The sequence below is a fragment of the Pipra filicauda genome, unplaced genomic scaffold, assembly GCF_003945595.2.
Source record: "Pipra filicauda isolate LSUMZ 115617 unplaced genomic scaffold, ASM394559v2 scaffold128_size5466820_pilon, whole genome shotgun sequence".
Lineage (NCBI taxonomy): Eukaryota > Metazoa > Chordata > Aves > Passeriformes > Pipridae > Pipra > Pipra filicauda.
The window spans coordinates 479863-503869 of NW_024103751.1; the positions used below are offsets into that span (position 1 = coordinate 479863).

General features: G+C 40.8%; 1 protein-coding gene across 3 annotated transcripts in view; it reads right to left on the reverse strand.

Annotated features, from left to right (window-relative positions):
• The window catches only part of DYM (dymeclin), a 215528-nt gene that overhangs the window by 99128 nt on the left and 92393 nt on the right, over positions 1-24007 (reverse strand). For 2 of the 3 annotated variants that reach the window (XM_027724297.2, XM_039390634.1), the window contains 3 exons: positions 22590-22703; positions 21316-21410; positions 2305-2469 (listed from right to left, as the gene is read on the reverse strand). In XM_027724297.2, the coding sequence (XP_027580098.1) occupies positions 2305-2469; positions 21316-21410; positions 22590-22703 (374 nt within the window). The remainder of the gene's footprint in view (positions 1-2304; positions 2470-21315; positions 21411-22589; positions 22704-24007) is intronic. The other variant, XM_027724300.2, reaches the window with a different exon arrangement.

Consider the following 24007-nt stretch of genomic DNA (forward strand, 5'->3'; position numbering starts at 1 on the left):
CTGAGGGGCAGAGGGTCAGAGTCCTCCCCTTCCCCGCTGCCCACGTTGCTTTTGAATATGTTTCATTCAAAAATAAATATATTTGCACACAAAATGTTTCAAAATAGTAATAAAAACCTTAATTCTATGGGATGTACAAAGACAGGCAACACCATCTGGGGGTATCAGTTAATTATCCTCTGCCTTTAGTAACTTATAAATTCCATCTCTTCTCTAACCAGGCTGTTCAGTATGTAATACAGAAGGGGTGCATGGATTCATACAAAAAACTTTTGGAGACTCAGTTATGCTGCTGCATTTGATGCTTACACACCCAGGCAGGCAGGTTTCCTGAGAATCCACTTTTCTAATCATACAGTACCAGAACAACAGAGATTTAGCCATTAAAAGCCGCTACCTCTATATTTCTACAGCAGCAATTTCTATTCCAAACCCTTTATTCTCCTCCTGCCTCGGAAAAGGACAACCTGCAATGAAAATCTGTGATTTTACAATCTCCCAGACTGATGTATTCTAATGTACCTCAACTGATGCATAAGTCCCATTTCTGAAAGTGATACCAGTAAGCTATTTCTCCATCAGTTTCAGTTCGGGGAATAACTAGATGAACTTTTCGCTCTAAAAACTTCACAAGCTTGTTACATGATAGAGCATATAGTGCTATCAGTTCTTATTTTCACACATAAAACACCTGAAAGATGCAATATCCATGGAACAGCACTTAGTCTCCCAAGGATGATTCTGTCATCTTAACCTTGTAGTGTTGCCGCTGTACAGAATTACCAAAATTTCACGGAAACAAGTTGGGAGAATTGTGCTATTTCTTTTATGTTTTCAGGACATCATTCTTACATGTAAAACAGTACATCTTAAACAAGATTCTGCCGTGAACTCCCCTCGTTATTAGTATTCATTTTTAAATAAGCCTTTGAAATCTTAGGCTTTTGACTACTTTAATACCATATTCCTGTTCCAAATTAATCCGGAGAATGCCCCCTGGGACAGCTAGATTTCCATCTCCTGTTGAGATCCTTCAGTGTAACTCTCCATCATTATGTACTACTATAAAATTTTTTCTTCTGTACAAAAAAGAGCTATTTCAGCTTGCATGCCCTATTTTCTTCCCTTGACAATCAAGCTGGTTTTACTTATGTTTACTGTGTGGTCTCTTGCTATTGTACGCTTTCTTAGCTGGGAAGCTGCATTTCCACCCTGGATGCTTTCCATGTTCTGATCAATTTTGTCACGCAATTTTTTCCTTGTTTTCCTAAAGCTTCTAGGATCATGGTTAACGTATTCAATTATCCACAGCATCAACAGTGAAATAGTAAAACTTAAATTTTTACTTGGAGTAAAGAGCTTAGAGAAATCTTTTGGTATTTCAAGCAGAACTTATTTTTAAACTCACCCCCTTTACAGTTTCTTCATAGTTTTTGTAGAATACCTATAATTCTACACCATGAACAAGGACTATATATTGTCATTCTGAGCTGATGGATTCTCATCATTCTTATTCCATACAATCAAAACTGATCAGCCATATCAAAAAAGACAGATCTTTCTTAACTGTCAGTCTCTTCTCCCAAATAACTAGTGACAGAACAAGAAGAAATGGACTCAAGTTGTCCCAGGTGAGGTTTAGGTTCTATACTGGAAAAAACTTCTTCACTGTGTTGTCCATCCCTGGCACAGCTGCCCAGGGCAGTGGTGGAGTCCCTGTCCCTGAAGGGATTTAAAAGCTGTGTGGATGTGGCACTTGGGTCATGGGGTAGTGCTGGGGAATGGTTGGACTTGATGATCTTGGAAGGCTTCTCCAACATAAATGATCCTATGATTAACTGTCATGAAAATTTACCGAACTTGAGGGAAAAGCTCAATGATTTCCATTCTTGAAAAGCAATTTATATAGACAATATTACCAAAACAGTGGGTGTCAAGGAAGTGTTAGACAACTTATATCTCTGCACTAATTCCAAACAAATTATGCAACTGTATGAAAGGTTTGTGAATTACAGCTCATGATTCTTATGTCATAGCTTTGGAAAAGGACTAAAATGCTTCAACATAAAAAGCATTTAAAACTTCCAAAGGCCACAGAATTTGTATTCTAAAGTTAAAAAGACAAAACCAAACCATTACTAGACTCCCATTTCTACCACATTTTTTAGGATACACATCAAGGATGCCATCAAGACACAAACCATCCCCTTAGAAATTAAAATTATTCATCAGTTAACTGAAAACATGCACAGATCAGGCACAGGGCATGCAGCATGCAGTAAATGGAGAGCAGAGGTTAATAACCTGGAAGCATAGGATCTGAGAATGTGAGAACAAGTTAAAGACAAGAGTTCCTCTCCATTGTCACTGAGGGTCGAGAAGCAATGCTGCAGCGTAGAGCAGTGGGAGTGGGGGAAATACAGTTTGTCCAAGACATACACATATCTCCGCAAGTGGCGGCAGGTATAACTGAAAGACAAGGGCAGAGGGAGACAAAACAGAAAAAAGAGGTATTTTCCTTCAAGAAAGCTAAGTCATGGTTTAACATCCTTGGTTTTTGTGCCAAGAGTCAATGGAAGATGCCAAGAAAGCAATGGGGCGGTTTGACATAAAACAACAGTTTCGAGAGACGGAGGGATCCGTTCGCCTGCGCCCACAACGCTGGTTCTGTCACTACTGCAAGGGGAACCTGCCAGGTCTCAGGCACTGGAGACACAAGAATTTGGGCCTTTTTTGGGTGTGTCCCCCCTCTTTTTTTTTTTCTTTTTGGAGACGATACTATCTCAAGGAAAGTCTTATGCCTCTCTGCACCTGCCCTAAAATTGTAAGTGCAGAGGACTGGCCCTGGTTTACAAAGTTTACTTTTTTAAAAAATCTGAGAGTATTCACAATATTTAACTTATTTTCATGAAAACTGACACCTGACTCAAGGGAAAAAGTTCCCACAGAATTATTGATCAATGTGAACTGGCCTTGCAGCCTGGGATTCCAGTGGTAGAGTACTCACTCCTGTATTTAATTCTAGTTCCTCAAACATAGTGCTTTATCATAATCGAGTTACACAATTAAGACCTGGTCAGCTTTTCCACGAAAAACTACAATCACTTCCATGAAGTAACTATAGAGCAAGCAATAGAACATTTAATATTCACATTAAGCAACTCTGAATGCTCTTGAATAATAGATATATAGCCTATGCCTATGTACAGGATATCCTCCCACTCATAATGGAAAGGAAAACAAATTCATTAGAGCAGTTCACCTGCAACAAACTGTCTCACTGGTAAACTCTGAAGCACGTACAACATAAAACCTCGACCACCTTCTGTTACAGGGTTTGCACAGAAAATGCTTCACAGCATAATGGTGCTCAGCCCAGAGCATGGCAAGTGTGATGATGTGATGTGAGATGTGACTCAGTGATCTTAAAGCTGGACCTGGTAATCCTGGAAGTCCTTTCCAACCTAAACGATTCCATGATTCTAAGTCCTCCAGTAAGCCTTAACTAGCCTAAGGTATTGTGAGATAAAAAAGTCAGTTCATGATGGTCCTACTAAGCTATCCCCACTGGAACCTGGTATCTCTCCAGGAGAAACGTGCCCCTGGAGAGCTAAACTGGAAAAGCTTCCAGTGAAGATTTACAAAATTAAGTCTCCTTTGATGACTTTGGCAAGAGTCAACAAACACATGAACTCTAGGCTACAACACCCCCACCAAATCAATGGCTTCATAGGTGAAAACTTGGCCAGGGGGTTTTGTACCCAACCACCCACATTTCACAGGCTGGTATCTCTCTACAATCCCTGTTGGACATAGTCAAGTGTGGTTAAAGCACCGTTTCTAGAGACAAAATTATTTGTGTACCTTGGGCAAAGAATAGGACAGAAAAGAGTGCCACCAGCAGCTGACCCCTGGGTATAACCAGCGGGGCTCTAAGCCCAAGACTTTATCAAACCCAACAGGCTCCCATTGCTTTGCTTTAAACAACATTTGCAACCCGGTTAAATCAGTCACCTACCTTTGCTCTGGAAGTTGAGAAACACACAGTCCCTTTCAGCACTTCATTTGCAGATATAATAATTTTCAGGAGAGGAAGTAGCTGCAAGGAGGCAATATCCTAAACTTTCATGCCTTTTTTTTTCCTGACCACAGCTTGTTTTGAGCAACACAGGCTATTCTCTTTGCTCCACAGGCCAGGGATAGAGAAGATAAAGAATTTACAGGATCCCACACTGAGGAAAACCCTCAACCCACAGGCCTGCCCTTCCAGATACGCACAGAGGCCACAGACCTTTTTTTCTAAATCAAATTAAAGAGTATATTTTAGAATGACGATGTTTAGAAGATCTAAATGCTCGTAAGTCCACTGTTCCCATTTAGTGTATTTTACCAGCCTTGTTACCAGAACACTGTACCTTATGTCAAGCCTCTATAGGTCTCACTCCGGCCATTCAATCTGGTTACACTAGTCAAGAAATTGAAAGGACCTTCAGCTGCAGAATCACAGAATTGTTTGGGTTGGAAAGGATCTTCAAGATCCTGCTTCCACCCCACTGCCATGGGCAAGGACACCTTCCACTAGACATGGTTGCTCCAAGCCCCATCCAACCTGGCCTTGGACACTTCCAGGTGATCCAGGGGCAGCCACAGCTTCTCTGGACAGCATGTGCCAGGGCCTCACCACCCTCGCAGACAGCAATTCCTTCCCAATAGCCCATCTAACCCTGCCCTCTGCCAGTGGGAAGCCATTCCCTGTGTCCTGTCCCTCCATCCCTTGTCTCAAGTCCCTCTCCAGCTCTCCTGGAGCCCCTTCAGGCACTGGAAGGGGCTCTAAGGTGTCCCTGGAGCCTTCTATTCTCCAGGTGAACCCCCCCAGCTCTCCCAGCCTGGCTCCATAAGGGAAGTGATATCACTTTATCTTTGACTCCTGCCAACGTTCTCCATGGACAGGAACAAGACACTCAGTCACAACCATCACATTTAGGCTTAACTGATCAACTGGATTAGACCACAGCATGTGGTAACGAAGAGGAGAAATTTATTGGGCTGTTCCCATTTTCAAAGCTGAACTTGTTTACTGAAAAGTCTTATTTTAAACCCATACCAAGAGCAATGCAATCCCACAAACCTGTGGTTTTTTAACAGTCCCTTTGACCACCAGAGCTTGCATCACATTGAAGATTAAGCATCTCCATCATTAAATCCTCCAAGGTAAACCTGAATAAAATCAAGGCTTAGTTCCTTTAAGAGCACGTACATTAAGACAAGTTGACACTGAATTTTCACTGACTAATCATGTGTTTGAAACCGGCTTACTCGATCCACCAGAAATCAGATGTCCAGCTACAGCTACAGTTACATGTTACTGACATTTTTGTTTTCTTTATGTTCCATGGGGCACATTTCTTTTATTTTGCAGCAAAAGGCAATCTTCAACTACAATATAGTACTGACACAATTTGAAAAAGCACTACTGCAGAAAATAAAGGCCATTATATTTGATTTATGGTGTTTGTGTGCATGTGTATTATTCACATATTCTGTTTACTTGAAGGACAAAACTGTAGCTTACACTGTACTAAAATCCCACTCCAAATGATTGTAATCCCCTCTTATAAAGAGCCATCTGATCAACATTTTGAATTCTGATAACACAGTAGGACAGTGCCAACTTCTAATAGCTAAAAGGTGAAGTGTCCTATGACATAACTATATGTTTATGAATATGTATATGAACATGTTTCCTTGCCTGATCCTGGCACTGTCTAATCTTGCCCAGCAGCTGGTATAAGTTGAGAAGGCAGGGAGGAAGCTGCATTATTGGCTGGCAAATAAGATAAAAAAAAAAAAAAACAAAAAAAAACCCCCCCAACAAAACAAACAAAAAAAAAAAACCAAAAAAACAACAACAAAAAAATCCCAATAGGAAAAAAAGAAAGGAAAAAACCCCCCAAACTAACCACATCAGTCAGCTATATCTACCTTCTAGAAAACACAAAACAAAACAAAAAAAAAAACAAACAAAAACAAACAAACAAAACAAACAAAAAAACAAAAAAACAAAAAAAAAAAAAAAAAAAAAAAAAAAAAAAAAAAAAAAAAAAAAGGTAAATTTGCTCAAGTGGATAATTTGCTCCTGCTTGTAACTCTCTCCAGTTTCTGGAGCTGTTCTTCCCTCTTCCACCCTGCAAGGACAGTCTGTTCTCATCAATATTCCGAGAGGTGAACACCTTCATCTGACTGCTGTGAGAATACTCTCACCTGCTTATCCCAATCTCCTCTCCAGTCCTGGAGGCTCTGGTCCTCCTCGAGAGCTTTTCAGATTTGTCTGAACCAGCAGCAGTTAAAATGAAGGCTTGAGACCCTCCTTGCACACACTCCTCTCTGCCTGACACCCAGGCACATGTAGGGAAAACATGATTTTTACATACATATAAAAATTAACCCAATACATCTATATTTATTTGTAATTTGATGCAGGTTTGATGAAAAGTCTTCTTTCCACAGAGTTTGGCCAACCCCAATCAATAAAGATATTCTGATGACAGCAGTTAAGCAAGGACATTAAAGACACACTTCAAAATCAATGGGAGTGTCATGTGGACAGCTAGAGGGAAGGTGGAGGTTCCCATGTGAATAGAAGAGAGTATTTTCAGTAGGAAGGGACTTAAAATGACTATCTAGTCCAACTGCCTGAGCAATTCAGGGCTGACCAACTTAAAGCATGTTACAGCAGTGGCACAGGTTTCCCAGAGAAGCTGTGGCTGCCCCTGGATCCCTGGAAGTGTTGAAAGCCAGGTTGGACGGGGCTTGGAGCAGCCTGGTCTGGTGGAAGGTGGCCCTGCCCATGGCAGGGGGTGGAATGAGATGGGCTTTAAGATCTCTTTGAAACCAAGCCATTCTATGGTTCTGTGATTGATGACCTCTCTAAGAAGTCTGTTCCAGGGTTTGACCACTCTCCTGGTAAAGAAATGCCTCCTAATGTCCAGCCTGAACCACCCCTGTTCAGTTTTGAACCATTCTCACACGTCCTGTAAGTAGATCCTGAGGAAGCTGCAGGGAGTAAGTCGCCCCTCAGCCTCCTCCACTCCAAATTAGAGAAGCCCAGGCTCCTCAGCCACTCCTCACAGGACGTGCCTCCCAGCCTTTCCTCCAGCTTTGTTGCCGCCCTCTGGACGCACCCAAGGACCTTCACATCCTTCTCAAACGGTGTGTCCAGAACTGCACACGGTGCCCAAGGTGAGGCGGCACCAACACTGAATGAACTGGGACAATCCCCTCCCTTGGCCCATTGGTTTTGCTGTGTTTGGTGTGCCCCAGGATGTGGTTTTCCTCCTGGGCTGTCTTGGGTTCTTGCAGCTTTACTGAGCCTCCCTGATCATCTGAAAGCCCTCCAAGGATCTTGTGTGAAACACACAGATTATCAAAACCAGCAAACAAATGAGACTTTCCTGAAGATTCTTCCAAACCTGCTGTTTCTCTGAAAAAAACTCAACATCCTAAATGGCCACTGCAATTGTTTTGGTTTAGGTGATCATATCACTTCCAATTTTTAACTCAAACTCGAAATTAATTCAAGAAGTGTACACAAGACTACAGCCACAGACTAAACACCTAGCAAAAACAAGAGTTTGAAAATAAGAAGTGCTGAAATTCATTATATGTTTACATTTATTTTTTCATCCAAAATTTAAGACTTGAACAAGACAACGGCACTAAGCAAAACATTCAAAGCCATTTACATCCTTATTTGTTTAAACTAGAAATCTGATATTTTCTCTAGTGAAGTCAACTGTAATTTTAAAATAAATATACCAAAGGCAAAAATGTAAACAGCACCAAGCCAACATCTTAACAACACAGAAATGAAGCAAATTGGGCAGGGTATAGAAAAGTGGTATAAAACCAGTATTCACTAACCCCTCTATAAATACAACCTAGGTTGGAACATCATATACAGAATTCAAAAGAAAAATTCCCAATGCTAATGTTTAAGTAATTGTAATTCATAATCTTCCCCTTGGCGCATGCCAGATTTTATGAGGGCTATAAATCTTTAACGTTATTGAGAAAAAGAAAGGTCTTGAAGACATACATGCCATGTGTATTAGCTCAGAGAAACTAGATTAATCTGCAGCAATAAAAAAAAAAAAAAAAAGCCAATTCTGCTAAGCCTGATTAAATATTTAGGTCATATCGTTTCTGCGGTAGAATTTGAAAAATGCACAGCAAATAAGATCTTCGGCCGAGTCTGAAGACTTAATCACTGTATTTTCAAAAGGTAGTTATGTTACAACATGACTCTATGGGAAAGCCAATATGAAAGTCTTTAAAAGAAAAATAAATGAAAGTATAAGCTAATTAAACTAGTATGCACTAGTCCACACACCGAACTATCTCTGTACACGTGGGCAGAATGTCATGACGCGCAATGAGCATTCCACTATTGTTCATGTTTGATAACCTGTGCTCTAGGAAGTCCTATTAGTCACTGCTCTTCTGTTCCCAAAGACAAAGCCAACTGAAACACATTCTGTACTAAAATTCTACGCAGATGATAACAACAACTTACTAGATCATCCACTCCATGGGAACTGCTGATTTATTTGCTGCCTAAAATATCACCTGTTGATGTTATTTCATATGGTATAAACAGCTGAAAAGCAAACCATCTATCTGTCTATCTCAAGGCCAGTCTGGATGGGGTTTGGAGCAACCAGGTCTCGTGGAAGGTGTCCCTGCCCATGGCAGGGGGCTGGAACAAGATGATTTTTAAGATCCCTTCCAACCCAAACCATTCCAGGATTCTGTGATTCTTGCTAACAGTAAAATACATCATATACATCATGCAAAATTAGAATTTTGGATTACACTTTTCATTTTTGTTTATTATACTGCCACTGAGGATGTGATGAACTGTGGTACTGATGAACCACAGCAGAAATACTACTGTGTATTTGGTTTTCAGTGCCAAGACTGCTATTAAAGATTGACGTGCTGTGTTCACGGAAAGGTGGTTTGGGCTTCTTTAGGGTGAGTTTCTGCCACTGTGGTGTTAGTACAGTTAAGCTTCTCAAAAAATTCCTCATTTTTCATTCAGTTTTCTTAAAAATTATTATTCTTATCTTAGAGTCATAATTACAATGAAAGAGACCTTAGGAGGTTTGTAGCCCAACCTCCTGCTCAAAGCAGGGTTAAAACTGAATCCACACCTGAACAGGGGTTTATCCAGTGGGACAGAGACTCTACAACTTCTCTGTGCTGTTGTGCCAATACTCCCTTGACAATGAAAAATTGCCTTCTTCCCTCAGGCTGGAACCTCCTGACCATTCTCTCTCATCTTTCTGTCACAAACTTCCATATAAAGAGGTTGGCACCCTCTCCTCAGTAACCTCCTCCTAGACCTGGGAATGCTGCTCACCCCTTCTCTGACCCTCCTTGCCCTCAAGCCTTTTCTCCTGCAGGCTAAACAAGGCTGGTTCTCTCAGACCACCTTCACCAGCACCCAACCACCACAGAGCCCTCCACTGAACTTGCTCCAGCTGGGCAACCCCTCTCCTGTGTCTAGGGGCCCAAAACCTGGATGCGGTTTTCCCGACATCTTCCAGTGCTCTTGCATTGTCATGAGTCAGCTCCCATGGGGCTCCCAGGTGCTTTTCACCAGGTCCCATGGATATGGATGTGTCAGTTCTCCAGTAATCCCTGATTTGATCCTTTTTCACTGCTGGCACTTTCCTTCTGCCTCGACCCCCACCTAACTTCCTCATCTAAGCAACGTTCTCATAGCTTTCTAAAAATACTTCATCCCTGCAGGCCTTCTTTTCAGATACAAGCATCCCTAAATTTATATCTTATAGAAAGACTGATGACAGGATTGTAAATTACATTATTGCAAAACAGCAGTTTGGGGGCGAGGGGTCATTATAGGGTTAAAGGTGCCATAACAACACAGAAAAGAAAAGGATGAAAATTATTTAAATACTTAAGAAGCGATTATTTGTGATAATGTGTCACAGACATAAGTTCCCATGCCCTGAAGCAGCACTCTGTCACAGTACTGGCCAAATGTACAAAACAGGCTTATAAGAGGAGAATTATCTCTATGCATGAAAGTATTTATAGGAGGGCAAGGAAATGAAAACCAAACAAGTTCTGGAGATGTCTGATAGACTGAAAACAAAAGGAGAAATATATGAGATTCTTCTATAGAAAGGCCAAATTACTTCTGTACAGATGAAGTTCCATCAAAAAGAACAAAAGGATTTGTATATTAAAAGCAGACACAAGCAACTGATGACCCATAAGCAAAAAAAGATATGAAAGAGCTTGGAGGAAATGTCTATTCAGTTCTGATGTTTCAGACAAAGGGCGAGGCTTTAATCACCCAGATGCACTGGTTACTTGGAAGGCACATATCCCTGGCAGCTTAAGAGATGCTACTATGGGAATGTTGTTTTGGAAACCTCCTGCGCTTTTATCCCTTGGCTAGACACTTGTGATAATTCACAGGCTCTGCACGGGATTACAGGGATGCTACGACACCCTCATTAAAGGGGACATTTACATCTCCGTCTGCCTGGGCCTGGAAAATCCTCCCTCGGGAGACACTGCAAGAGAGGGCACCACGTCAGCCTCTGCCCTGCTCCCCAGCAGGGTTCACCCACCTCAGCCCCTGCAAACTGGGGTTCTTGGAGAAACACCCACTTGCGGACCGAGCACACAGTTAATGAGTTACAGAAGCATGTCTCTACACAACTTCACAGCAAATTTATCTATTCACTGCAGAACTAAGTGTATTTACTTTCCCTAAAAGCCTGTTCTTTCCTTAACTTGCTGAAGGCCATTTCCATTAAAAAGGTTGAGTCATTCAATGGTTATAAAGGCCTGGTGCACATCAAAGTTGTTAAATCCTGATTCTCCCGTACCTATAGTTTCACCCTCCATTTACACGATGATTCAAAGTGCAATATTCTCCTTGCAAACTACAGTGAGAGTACAATGTGGTGGTAAATACCTTGGTTTGAGTACTTAAGAGACCTAGAAATTTCATAAACTGTTATTTTGTATTCCTAAAAATCCATTAGAAAGCCTGTTTGAAAATCCTCACTGAAGTGTGGGGTCTGAACGAACTGAAAATTTCCATGTGTGGTGGAAAGGAAAGTTTTCAGGAGCAATTTGGAGGGCACAGACACAGGTTAGTTGAATGTTAAATTGATCTGCTCCTCTCCCTGCAGGCACTCTTACCTATTCTGGCTTCACACACTAGACATTTATAATGACATCAGTTAAAACGTGAAATAAGCAGCAGCCAGACAAGGAAAAAAAAGGAAAGAAAATATTTATAATCAATCCTATATATTTTGCTATATTTTTGTTTCATTCTGATGTTTACTTAGAGCCATAACACTATTTCAGTTTGTCAGATAAATCTTTGTAAGTTCATTAGTCATTTATTTCTTTAGATCCCAGCGAACTGTTTTTTCCAAAGAGACAATTTCTAAAAAGGAAAGAGTACATGCTGTATCTGAATAAAGCATTAATGAGCCAAATACCCTGCAACTGAGGATAAAGGACAGGTTCAAGCAAGTCATTATCCTGAATCACCTCTACTTCTGTTAAGGAACACTGTCCCATAAATACGCACCATTCAAAACAAACTAAGACAAGGCTGCAGTTTCTAGGATTCTATGGGAATGGTAAATAATAGTTTCTAAAAGACTATTAGAAATCCCTTGGTTTTTTAAATCTCAGAAAAATCTTCTGCAGGATTAATTACTAGTAATTTGAACAGACATTTTATAATACAAAAGCTGTAAGTATCACACCCAGATGATCTTCCAACCCAAAGCACTCTACGATCCTCACTGTACACTGTACACACAAATCCCAAATAATATAGTTGGATACAACCCAGTAAACATTTTAGTGGCCTTAACCTTTTTCCAGGGCAGCTAAAAGAAATCAAAATTGTACTAGCAGGACTGGAATAATGTTCCTGGCTTCTCATTTTTGCTTCCTTTAGCTATTAAACGTGCAGAAAACTTAAAGTGATACAACTCAGAACAACCTCAGTCTCTGCAAATTCATCAGTAAAACAACACTGGAAGTGTATCAGAAAAATAGTAATTTCTCTCAATAATTTCCTCAGATATTTCTTCCTCTTCCTCAGAAGAGATTCACAAGATCAACAGTTTTAAGGTTCCACCAAAGAAGAAAATTTTAATTCCTCAATTTGAAGACTACTATCAAATCATAGTGTTTCCAAAGAGCTTATATGGCACAGTAACTATGAATAATTAAATTCACAATAATTAAAGATGGCACTACGGGGGCCTTTTCCCTCAGAACTCCAGCTCTCTGTGACACGTGTGATGGTCTAGACCCTGTGAAATAGGGATCAAGATTCAACAAACCTCAGTTCCACGCTGATTTGCAAAACGTTCATGTAATCTCACATCCTGCCAAGCAATGGCTTGCAGTTTGTAAGACACTGAAGTGCCACATGATTTTCTGGATGGCAGAAGACAAATGAGTTGTATCAGTGCCTTGCCCCCCCCAAAAAAAATGACAAAATTAGAAAATTATCCCACTGGATGTGGCCCACAAGTCAGCAGAGACACAAAAAGTGGTTGAGGGAAGAGCAGACTACCTTGTCCAAAGGTGAGCTCTCAGAGTGGTGCATATTTAGGTACTAAATATCTTTTTAAGCCAGGTCAGCAATCAACAATGTCATTTTTAAGGAGTCCTGTGCCACTACCTGCAGAGCAGAAAACAGTTCAGCCACTCTGCTCCACGTGAGGAGACGCTGAGACAGAGAGAAGCAACCTTTCCCCAAGACCCCTTTGTGGTTCACCCTGATCCAATCTATCTGTAAATAAAGCTGGGAGTCTGTCCATCTGGGAAGTCTCCATGACCTGTGAGCTGGGGATTCTGGGCTGCAAAAACACTTCCAAAGGCACGCAGGGCACTCGGCTGCCCACAACAGATGGGGGACCAGAGTATTACTGTCCCATCAGGCGCCCACTCAGAATCCCCAGCAGGTTCAACCAGGCTTAAACCGAGTTCAATGATATTTCCATGTTGGAAACAGCTGATATCAGCCTAAAACCTCGCCTCCATATGTTACACACAGGCACAAACAGGCGAGACCACATGGAGTACTCTTCTTGTTGTTGACACAGCAAAAGCAGCATTTTAGTACATCTGACCACAACTACACTCAATTCTAACAAAGGATGCTTCTTTCCTTTTAAAAACTAACTTCATTCTATTTGCATCACTAAGTCATACCAGCAACAGCACATTTGCTACCAATATTCCCTTTTCCCTTGTCTGAACAATCGTTGTCTTCCCTTTTGTCACAGCCTTTCCTACTAATTGCAATGACACCTCCCAATTTTGGAAGGGCTGATCAGCTTATAAGCTTCCCCACAGCTAATCTAAGTCAACAAGCTACTAATAAGGCCAGCATATGTTTCTTTTATTTAACGCTATTGAGATCTTCATAAATCACTTCTGTCTCCCAACAAAAGCCACTCCATAGATTTGAGAACCTCTGTATGTTTAAGTAGTAACAGTAACAGAACAGAACAAACGGTGTAAGAACCTGTACACAGAGCACTGTGTCCGTGAACAGCTCAATGAAGAGCAAGGCAAAGCTGCCCAAGGTTGACCAGGTGACTCAAAAGCTCTCTCCAGGTACCCTGCTGTGCACACAACTGACAGTCCACAGGTGAAAAGCAAAGTTCAGGCCCAGTGGCTTGAAGCTGCTTGATTTTCCACTTCCACTTTGATTTTCCACTTCCACTTTGTCCTCGTTCAAACACAGCCTGAGCATGGGAATACCATGAAGACCCTTTTTCTGAGAAGACATTAGGTTCCACTCTACTTTGAACATCTAATAAAAATGGGATTATAATTTTGCAACATACCACCCTGCATGGGGGTTAAAAAAAATCTCATTATAAAGCAGTTCATTATAAACAGAATATCACTTTATCATAGAAACATGGAATGTTTTGGGTTGGAAAGGACTTCAAAGACCATCTGCCACGGGTAGGGACACCTTCCACTAGTCCAGGTTGCTCCAAACCCTGTCCAACCTGGTCTTGGGCAGTTCCAGGGACTCAGGGGCAGTCACAGTTTCTCTGGGCAACCTGTGCCAGAGCCTCACAGCCAGGAATTCCTTCCCAATACCACCCCCCCATCTCTGTGAAGCCATTTTATAACTGGGGTAGACAATAAACGCTTTCTCCTCTAAACTAAAATCCTGCAAAACTATTTCAAAGTTAAGAAGCACTAAATTATTCTTCAAGGATTTTAATTCTTACTTTTGAAGCAACACCAACCAGTCAGTTCTGCATCCCTCCATACTGAAGAGAATTTATTGCTAAAATCTCTGTCTTACAGCACATGGAAAACGCCACCAAAGTGAATGACACAGTGGGAAAAAAAATCAACACAAATTTTGCAAAGTAACAAATTTACCAGGCAGAGCATTGTATGGCAATGTAAGTTTGCTGGGATAAACAGGTCATCTGCTTTAAAGCAAACACAGAAGACCAAACAACTGCCTGAGCTGCAGATAAATAACCCGAAGCTGTATCCACAGAAAGATGGTCTCTGCCTGTTTATCTCAGTGGCATGATGTCTGCGTGAAAATATTTGGGGACAGGAATTACCAAAAGCCACTGTTGGTATGAACAGGTCCCCCCAAAGCACAGAATTGGAGAGCAGGGCTGCAGGGTATCCTGCACCACCAGTGAAAACCAACCTAACCCTAAGGTTAAAAACCTCTTTTAGGAAATTTAGAAAACAGTCATACTGTTGCCATAACTTTCATAGAGGTAATTTCTTCCCAGCACAGCTACTGTGTGATGTAAAAGAGAAGGAAAAGTTACCCGTTACTCTTGAACAGCTCAGACTGCAGATATTTACATTTCACAATCAGAAACGAGGGATTTGTGACTATTCCCCCCCTGATATCCATAGAGGCAGATTTCACTGCTGCAGTGAAACTGTTCATTACCCTCGATTCCTCCTTCTCTTCTTTTCTTTTGGTTATAAAAAAGGAATTGGAAAGTTGATGCTCAGAGGGTTCAGTATTTAACAGCTCTGGCCACAGGGCATTAATTCCAAGAAGCCCTTTCCGAGCTTGATCTTTTATTATGATATAATTCAACTTGTGAAGCCTCTCAATCTCTGCTGCTGTGGGAGCAGAGTCTCTTTTCTCTAGGGTTTTCCATTACAAACGCTTCTCTATTATGATTGAGAGATCAGTAAACTGAGATCTAATTTAATGGCCCAATTAACAGAGGAAGGTTTGAACCCAGAACACGAAGACCTTGTCTATTGATCATTCCTACAGTGTCATCGCAGCCCAGGCCCCCTGCATGTGTGGTGTGACACAAACCTGTGTGTTTCAAAGATTCCCAGAGCTGTGCAGCTCTAGGCAGCACAGATCCCTTGTTCCAACAGTACCAAATGCTGCAGAAGGAAAAAAGGAGGGAGGAACTAATGCTCATGTTATGTGTTCATAAAGGTAGAGGTCGGCGACTGTGTTGTAAATCCATCACTGACATCTTACTCGTGTTATCTTGCTTTTTGATTACTGAAAACTGACACCGCTGAAATTAGACTTTTTCAAAATTATTTTTCCTGGGGTCAACAGGTTCCAACTCACAACTCTAGAACAATTTCAAGAGGTTTTCTATCTGAAAAATGGCTCTAATTTGACACCATTCACTCCCCTGCTAGAAGAAAAAAGCCAGAATGACGAGTTTAACAGAACTGCTAAATACCTTATTCATCTAATTTGATTTGCTCAATTTAGACATCTCCATTAGAGTCTGAAATGACTAACTAGCTCAAATCTTACAATTTACAAATCACGACTTCTGTATGAGAAGAAACACTTATGTTCCATACCCAGGTTTCCAAACAAGAATTAAATCAGAAAGCAAACAACTTTGAAGCATTCATGCAGCAACCTGGTTTTTTCTTCCAAGTTTTTCTTCTCAAGAAGCATCTTTGAATTGGGTAACTCCATCTCACTAGTTCTCTGCTCCAGCTATCCCATCACTATTTTCCAGTGAAAGAGGAAGCTCTGTGTTAAAGAGCTTCCTGAAAACATTGTTGACATCAAAGAAAAAAAGGCAGGAAAACCAGAATGCTCACAGAGTTTAAAGCTGTGTGGGAGAGAAATTTGTTTATCTTCCTCTGTGAGCAGCCTAGTGAGTTTTAAGCCAGCAATTACATCTCATTATTGGCACTGCTAAAAACTATTATTAAGCAATTTGTAATTTCTGATTTCATCACATTCACACACTTAACAATTTCAGATTTTTCAGTTCCATGTGGCCCCCAAAATGCAGGTCAGATCACACATGTCCTGCTGCTCCATAAACATTTTTCTTCTTTGCTGAACACACAGGGATTCACACACATTTCTCTGGGCAGAGAGCAGCTCTGAGGAGAAGGGGGTGTTGGTGAACGAGAAATTTATTTACAGTAAGGAAAATATTCAAGGATAGGTTGGACAGGGCTTGGAGCAACTTGGTCCAGTGGAATGTGTCCTGTCCCATGGCAGGGGGTGGTACTGGATGGGCTTTAAGGTCCCTTCCAACCCAAACCATTCTGGGAGTCTATGAAATACACTGCAATCACAATACAATTTTTCTATAGAAACTTACACACTACAACCTAAAGACAATTTTTAGTCCAACATAAGCCAAGCTAAAAAAGTGCAGCTTAAAGTAGCATCAGGTACTCATTCCTAAACAACTGTCAAACACAATTTCACCCAAGAAAATCCCACCAGACTCATATAGGAGGAAATCACACCAGAGAAGTTAAATTACTAATGCAGCAAATCATGAACCACATGTTTTTTGAGGGCAGCTGAAACTTCTCAAATACAGCAGCACATATCAGAATGGATGGCAATTTTTCACAGCAGCTTCTGAAACACAACTGACCCTACAAAATGGTGAAGACTTTGTTGAAGAGTGAAAAGGGAATGCAGGGCTTCATCCTTCTCTCAGGTGAGAGACTTGATGAACCCCAGCAATGCAGTCAGACTTTACAAGCATGGATACTTAAGCACTTACAACTGTATTTAAAAGAAACCTACACCAACCTTTACAGCCTCAGGCTTTGCTCTCACAGCAGGCACAGCAGGGCTGTGATGACACTTGGGTACAACCCACTGTATCCCATAGCACACACAAGCTGAAGTCTCTGATCTGTATCCTTTTTAAGCACACCTTCTTTAATTCCACCTGACTCCTACAAGCATCAGGAGCATTGTCACAAACCTCTTTCCTCGTGCTGTTCCCTGAATCTCACTGAGCCCTCTATGACAGCCAAAGAAACCAACAAAATATGACACTGATACAATTACAGGCCACCTTTTGATATTTAAGTTCTTTAAGTCATCCAACAGGGAAAGGTGCAGCCAATAAAGTGTTCTTAGGGTCTCACACAGCCCTGCACATGAACAGCTGTGGTGATAGTACAGAAAAAAAGGAAAACTGGGTGGTGTTTCCAGCAGTATAAAGTCATTTAACATTAAAAGTGCATGTCTAATTAGTGAGGTGTATGGCAACCTCTAGTGGCATATGCCTGCTTAGAAAACAGCAAGCATTCCAACACATGAAGCCATACAAAAAGCATTTGCCTTAAGTGATCAGCTGTCTTCTTGTCACTGACTTCATCCAAATGACATGGTGATGAGATGACAGAACACACCGGATCCGAGGAAGACCCTCCATGTGTTCCATATCCTAGGGCAGGCAGGCCAAGTTGCAGAGAAGCCAAATATCGTGGAAGCTGCTTCCAAATACGCTAAAGAAATTAATGCCAAATGACTTGCAGTTTTGAGTGACAAACTGAATACCTGCACCACTATGTAGGTATATTTAAACATAATTTAAAGATACTACAAACACCAGCACTCCACAGAGCAGTGCAGTGTCACTATGCTGATAAAACAGCTCTGTGTAATTAAATATAAATCTCTGATAACAGCAGATAGAGAAGAGAAGGATCTAAAAGCCAGGGCAAACTGCATCAGAGAACATCCAGCCTAAAGTAATATTGCCCTGGATTTTACTCTGAAACATCTCTTACTTCTATTTTTACTTCCAGCAGCTGCTTGTGCAAAATTTATACTTGTGATAGATTTATACAAATCTGACAATGTTCATGCTTGCTGGAACGTGGTACAAATTACGCAGCATTATGAAGTCGTATTTTACTGAGGTCTTAAGTGCAGTACATTGAATATTCCCCGATCATTCTTTCATAGAAAATAGTCTTCAGAATTTAAAACAATTGGCTGTCTCTGCTCAGAATGGGATTAGGGAAAAGCCTGCGTGGAAACGGAATTACTTCTCACATTAAGGAAGGAGTCATTAGAGCATCTGGTGAGGCTTAAATTGTGACTGCCTATTCAGTTGTATTGCTAAGCAGTTTTTAAGTTAAGTGTTTCACAGTTACTTAATTTAGAAACCTATACCCTGAAATACTTCATGTAATATAAAGTACTATTTTCTTTTTAGGCTTTTCCTTCACACAGAACACCTTCTCTTTATGGATACTGTGCTTTCTGCTCTCAGAGATGCTTGTACTCTGATGGCAGAAGCAGAACAGGAGTATAAATATAAATATTCTGCTTTGGCATCATGGAACATCACTGCTAGTTAAATTTAATAATTGTGGGTAACAGACTTCCTAAGGTAGCAGAAGGAAGAAGCATATATGACTCAAACATCAATCTCTTAAGAAATACGTGTATTCTTACTACTTTTCTTGATAACTGAAACTTTATAACAAATCTGTGTCTTTTGAGAGGAAATCAGGTTAAAATACCTTCTTTATGGTGCTTAAACCTAACAAGAAACCCAAGGCTGTAAAGCTCCTGAGAAGAAAACACAGTAAAGTCCTACAGGCAACAGGCTGCCCCCAGAACCAGCTCTTCCTTCCAGCCTGCCCATGTCCTGGTCCCACTGGACATTTTAGAACAGATTTTAATACATTTTTATACTGGGATCCTTTTATTTATAAGCAATCATGATCACAGTGACAAATTAAATCCCAGTCTTGGTGGTCATAGTGACAAATCAAATCCAAGTCTTGGTGATCATTTTTGTTTATTGTCCAGGTGTACAGTTTTATAACTCCAGAATATAACTCCAGTCCTCTCTCCCTAATACTCTTTTGTTTATTTAAAGTCACCTCCTTCATTACAATTTCCACTATATAATAATATGGAGCATCTGGCTATAAAAGGCAGAAGCTTAAAAGTAACAACATGGATTATATATGAATTATGTAAGAATATCATATTATATAATACAGAGTCTATTGCCATTTTGTTTTGCTTCTTCAGCTGATGAGTATGACCATTTTCTCTATCAATTCTTACATTATTTCCAACCGGAAAAATAAACTCCAACCCTCAAGGCAACCAGTGGTTGGGATGACCAACATCCTTCTCAAACTGCTATCCTATGAGACTAAAACCTCTACAATCCTCCAAATGCACTGAGGTCTCAGACTAATTTATAGAACCAAAGAACAGAACCATAGAATCGTTTAGGTTGGAAAAGCCCTCCAGGGTCATGGAGTCCAACCATTTCCCAGCACTGCCAAGGCCACCACTAACCCATGTCCCCCAGTGCCACATCCACAGGGCTTTTAAATTCTTCCAGGGACAGGGACTCCAACAGTAGGACTCAACTATCTTTCACTGTGACAGAATTTCCTTTCCCTGTTTTCTGCCATCCACCCCACTGCCTTCTTTCCACATGCACCACTGTCAAGCACCAGTGGAAGTCTGTCTCCCTTCAGTGAGAATGTCAGCAAAGCCACTTTGCATGTAAAATCAAGCAGCAATGTTAAAGTCATATTGTAACTGGGCATGTCTAGAGATACGGGGAATAAGGATCCCAAATGTCAGAGCATCCTACTGAAACACACAAGGAATGCAAGAGAAATTCTTGGGTCTTGAGACTAGCAAGATAACCTCTCCCTCTCCTACCTCTTACTCTGGGTTGCAAAAACAGCATTAGAATACAATGGAACAAAATCAGAACCCAGGATCATGGCAAGAAGCTCAGAAGTGGCAAATGAAGCATCACAGTAAAAACCAGACCAAGTTTTTGAGAACCAAGGGAAGTGTATCTCACACCATGCCAGCATCTGTGATTTCAGGATGTTGCAAATGCTTGGAAAACTCGGTTCCATGTCTATGAGTTTTGGGAAATGAAGACAGCAGGCATTTAAGACAACGCCTGCGATAAGTAAGGGGAAAGTAGCTTCTGTTCAAACTCTGAACCCTCATCACCACGGCCAAGGGTATGAAAAGAGCGTGAGTATCAAGCAACAACAGAATGCATTCATCCTGGTTACCTGTCCACACTTTTACAAACAACCATTTCCAAAAGAGAAGTGGTTTGGAGAGAATTAAATCCTTAACAACAAGCTGTTATCTCATGTTAACCCAGTCCTCCACAAAGTGCACAGGCACGCAGTCATAATTTCCTTATTTTTGGCACACTGTCTGTACCTGACAAGCACCATAACAGCTTATTCCAGATCACATTAACAAGGACCTTCCCAGTTTCCCTCGGAGCATGGAGCAGGGCTGGCTGCCAAGATGAGAAGGATGCCTGATGCAGGATTATCTGCCCTTACAAAGTGCTCTGCAGCACGGAAACAAAATAGGAATGACCCACTTCGATATCTACTTCTTTAAAGTTATGGCCCTGTTTTAGAACCACAGCAGATACTGACTATTTATTACTATACAGGAAAATAAGCTTTATCCATTGAAAAGCATGGATTTAGGTTTTATTGCCCATATCTGCAGTCACAAAACGACCATTCCGTTATGTCTGATTTAACAGAGACCTTTAGCCAAATATGCAGGAAGAAGTAAGTTGAGAATCCATCCTGCATAGTAGTTGAGAACCACCATTCAGTGCAATTTTATAATAACATGATACATGACTGAAAAAAACCATAATTCACAAAAATCCCTGAAAACCTTGTGGTTTGAAAGCAGCTACTGAGCTGTTCTGTTAAGAGAACCAAAAGGCAGAAGTTTCTCAGACAGACAAGACAGTGGGGTTTTTGTCCATTCAGAGCAGGTTCAAGTATAAAGCAAGTTTAGATTTATTCTGGGATTATTTAGTTACTCAGTTATCATTTCTGCTGCTTAGTTCATTGGTATCAATTAAGTCACATAAAATCCAAGTTTCTCCAGTCCTGAGTTTCAGCAAAGATGATTTTCAGAGAAGTCTGTATATTTACCTGATGATCCTCTGAGCAGCATACTGATGAAGGGAGCGGAACTGGGCTGACATGTTTGCTAAGGCTGCCAGACAATTTGTATGAAGGTATTTGTCCTGTCAGAAAGAAGAGGAAAGATAAAAAAACCAACACATCAAACTGTTCTTTTGACAGACACTGACACCTCCTGCAGGAGTCATTCAAAAGGCTGAGTAATGTATGTTGTTTTAAAGGACAGGGTCAAAAGCACAGAGTGATTCCATACAGATTTCAGGGTGTATCTATATGTACAGACTTGTAGGTGTATGTCTTCGTATCTTTAGCAATGTTGACTTACAATGGCATCACAGATGTAAAAAATGCACAGAGACATCTTCCTCTTCTCTCCCTTCCTCTCTCCCTTTTATAGTCTTATCCTGAAACTTTCTACTTCATAACTTATCTCCTTATTAACTCTTTCACAGCATTCCATATATCCCAAAACTATAACCATACCACACTTCAGGGACTGATCCTCATTTCAGCATCCCTGAAACCACTTGACCAGATAAGCAACTAACTGATTGCCCTGTCAAAGTCAAGGGTTTTTCATAGAAAAAAACCTGCCCACTTATCCAATCCAAAAGGGATTAGTTTCCCTATTCAAGTCTAAAATATTCATTTGCATAACATAACAGATTCTAAATATGACAAATATATGCCAAAATTGTCCTCCTTCCTTTCAATTCTTTCGATCATAAGAGCAAAATCTTTAATTCTTCCAATTTAAAACACAATTAATTTTTTTGGCTACTTTTTAATGCAAAAAATTCTGTGCTTTTAACTGCTGAAAATATTGAGAAGTGCACGATACTACGCTTATATGTTTGAAAAAAAGTATAAAACCAAATTCTTGAAAAATGCACAAAACCCATCTGATATGAGCCTATAAAGGTGAAGAAGTAAAATCGCTAACAATAAGTAGAGCTGAAATTCCCTCTTTTAAGTCATTTAAGAGGGGCAAACAATCTACAATGATTTATTTCTTTTCTTGAATCTAAGGAACTCTTTCTTCTTGTTTGAAGATGGGTTTGATGCCTGACTTAAGGTCTTTAGAGAATCCTACTCGACGAACTGGATGACAATACAGAAATTGTGTTACAAGTTCAGAAACACCAAACAGTTAATGTACCTGATTTGTCCATTTTCTGCTGCAAATCCAGATGCCACCTGGCTGCAACATAATGAATAAAATCCCACACCCTGTCTGAAGTTGGGAGTTAGAAATCCACACGCAAGGGCTCCGCGTAACTCACCCTCGTCCGTGTCATGTTGTACTGGATGGTTCTTATCACCACCAGTATCAGGAGACTCCCAAGTGAGATCTCTGTTAGGACACGCTCAGCATACCAAGTGATGTTTTTCAGTATCTGGGGGAAAAAAAAAAAAAAAAAAAAAAAAGAACAAGGTTCTTCAGCACCTATGTCTGAATAAAGAACGTGGGAATCTCATGTTCCTTAAGACAAATTCCTTAAATTACCTTCCAGACTCAAATGTCACTTAATTTTTGTATTCCAAAGCATGAGCAAAACAAAATTAAAAAAAAATAAATAAAAAAAAATCAGACCTCTGCAGCATTATCACCTAGGAGATCTCACCAACTTTAAGCCCTGTGGAAACACGCCAGCTGCAGAAAGATTACTACATTTAGCAATTCCCTATTTTCTACGCCCTGTGCCACCACACTCCTATATTCTTTTTGATTTTAACCCTTTTCACCTTATAAAGGCTCCATTTCCACCCTAGACACGTGAATACTGCTGCCAATTCCTTCCCATTTTCCCTCACCACAGGTTGGGCAAGAGGTAGCATGCAGGAGGAGCTCTGACTGATGGGCAAGAGCTCACACGCTGAGGGTCACGGGACAGATCCACAGGCGAAATGTTGACTCCACACTGACACCTTTCTCTTTCCAGACACAAGGCCTCTTCCCTTAACACTTAAAGTCATCAGCTAGGTTAAGGCTTTTGTATCTTTCAATGCTCTCCACTATTGGGGTGGATGAAGTTTACCACCATTTCCAAACTTATTGCAGGAGGAGAATCATCACTCCATTCTTTCCTTGTACTCCGCCAACCAACACGGAGGAAGCATGTGCACAAAACACCATGACTTAAAAGACTGGTAAAAATGAGTCAACAGGAACTGTCCTAAAAACATGAAAAAGATCCTCTATAAATTCAGGGCTATTCTGGGTCAAAACTTAAATATGTTTAAGGACTGTTGCACACAAAGCTGCTGCTCTGTATAACTTCATCTTGGAGATACTTAAGTGTGTTTTACTGAAACTTCGGATTCAATGAATATAATACGGATGTCTTAAAAATTCCAAACCCCATCAATCTCAACTATCAACCTCTATTTAACCTCTTCTCTACAGAAGTTATATGAAAACACTTCTGACTATATTCAGGTGCCTCAACACAAGAAGGACATGAACCTGTTGGAGCAGGTCCAGAGGAGGCCACGGAGATGCTCCAAGGGCTGGAGTTCGTCTGCTCTGGAGCCAGGCTGGGAGAGCTGGGGGTGGTCAGCTGGAGAAGAGAAGGCTCCAGGGAGACCTGAGAGCCCCTTCCAGGGCCTAAAGGGGCTCCAGGAGAGCTGGAGAGGGACCTGGGACAAGGACATGGAGGGATAGGACAAGGGGGAATGGCTTCCCACTGCCAGAGGGCAG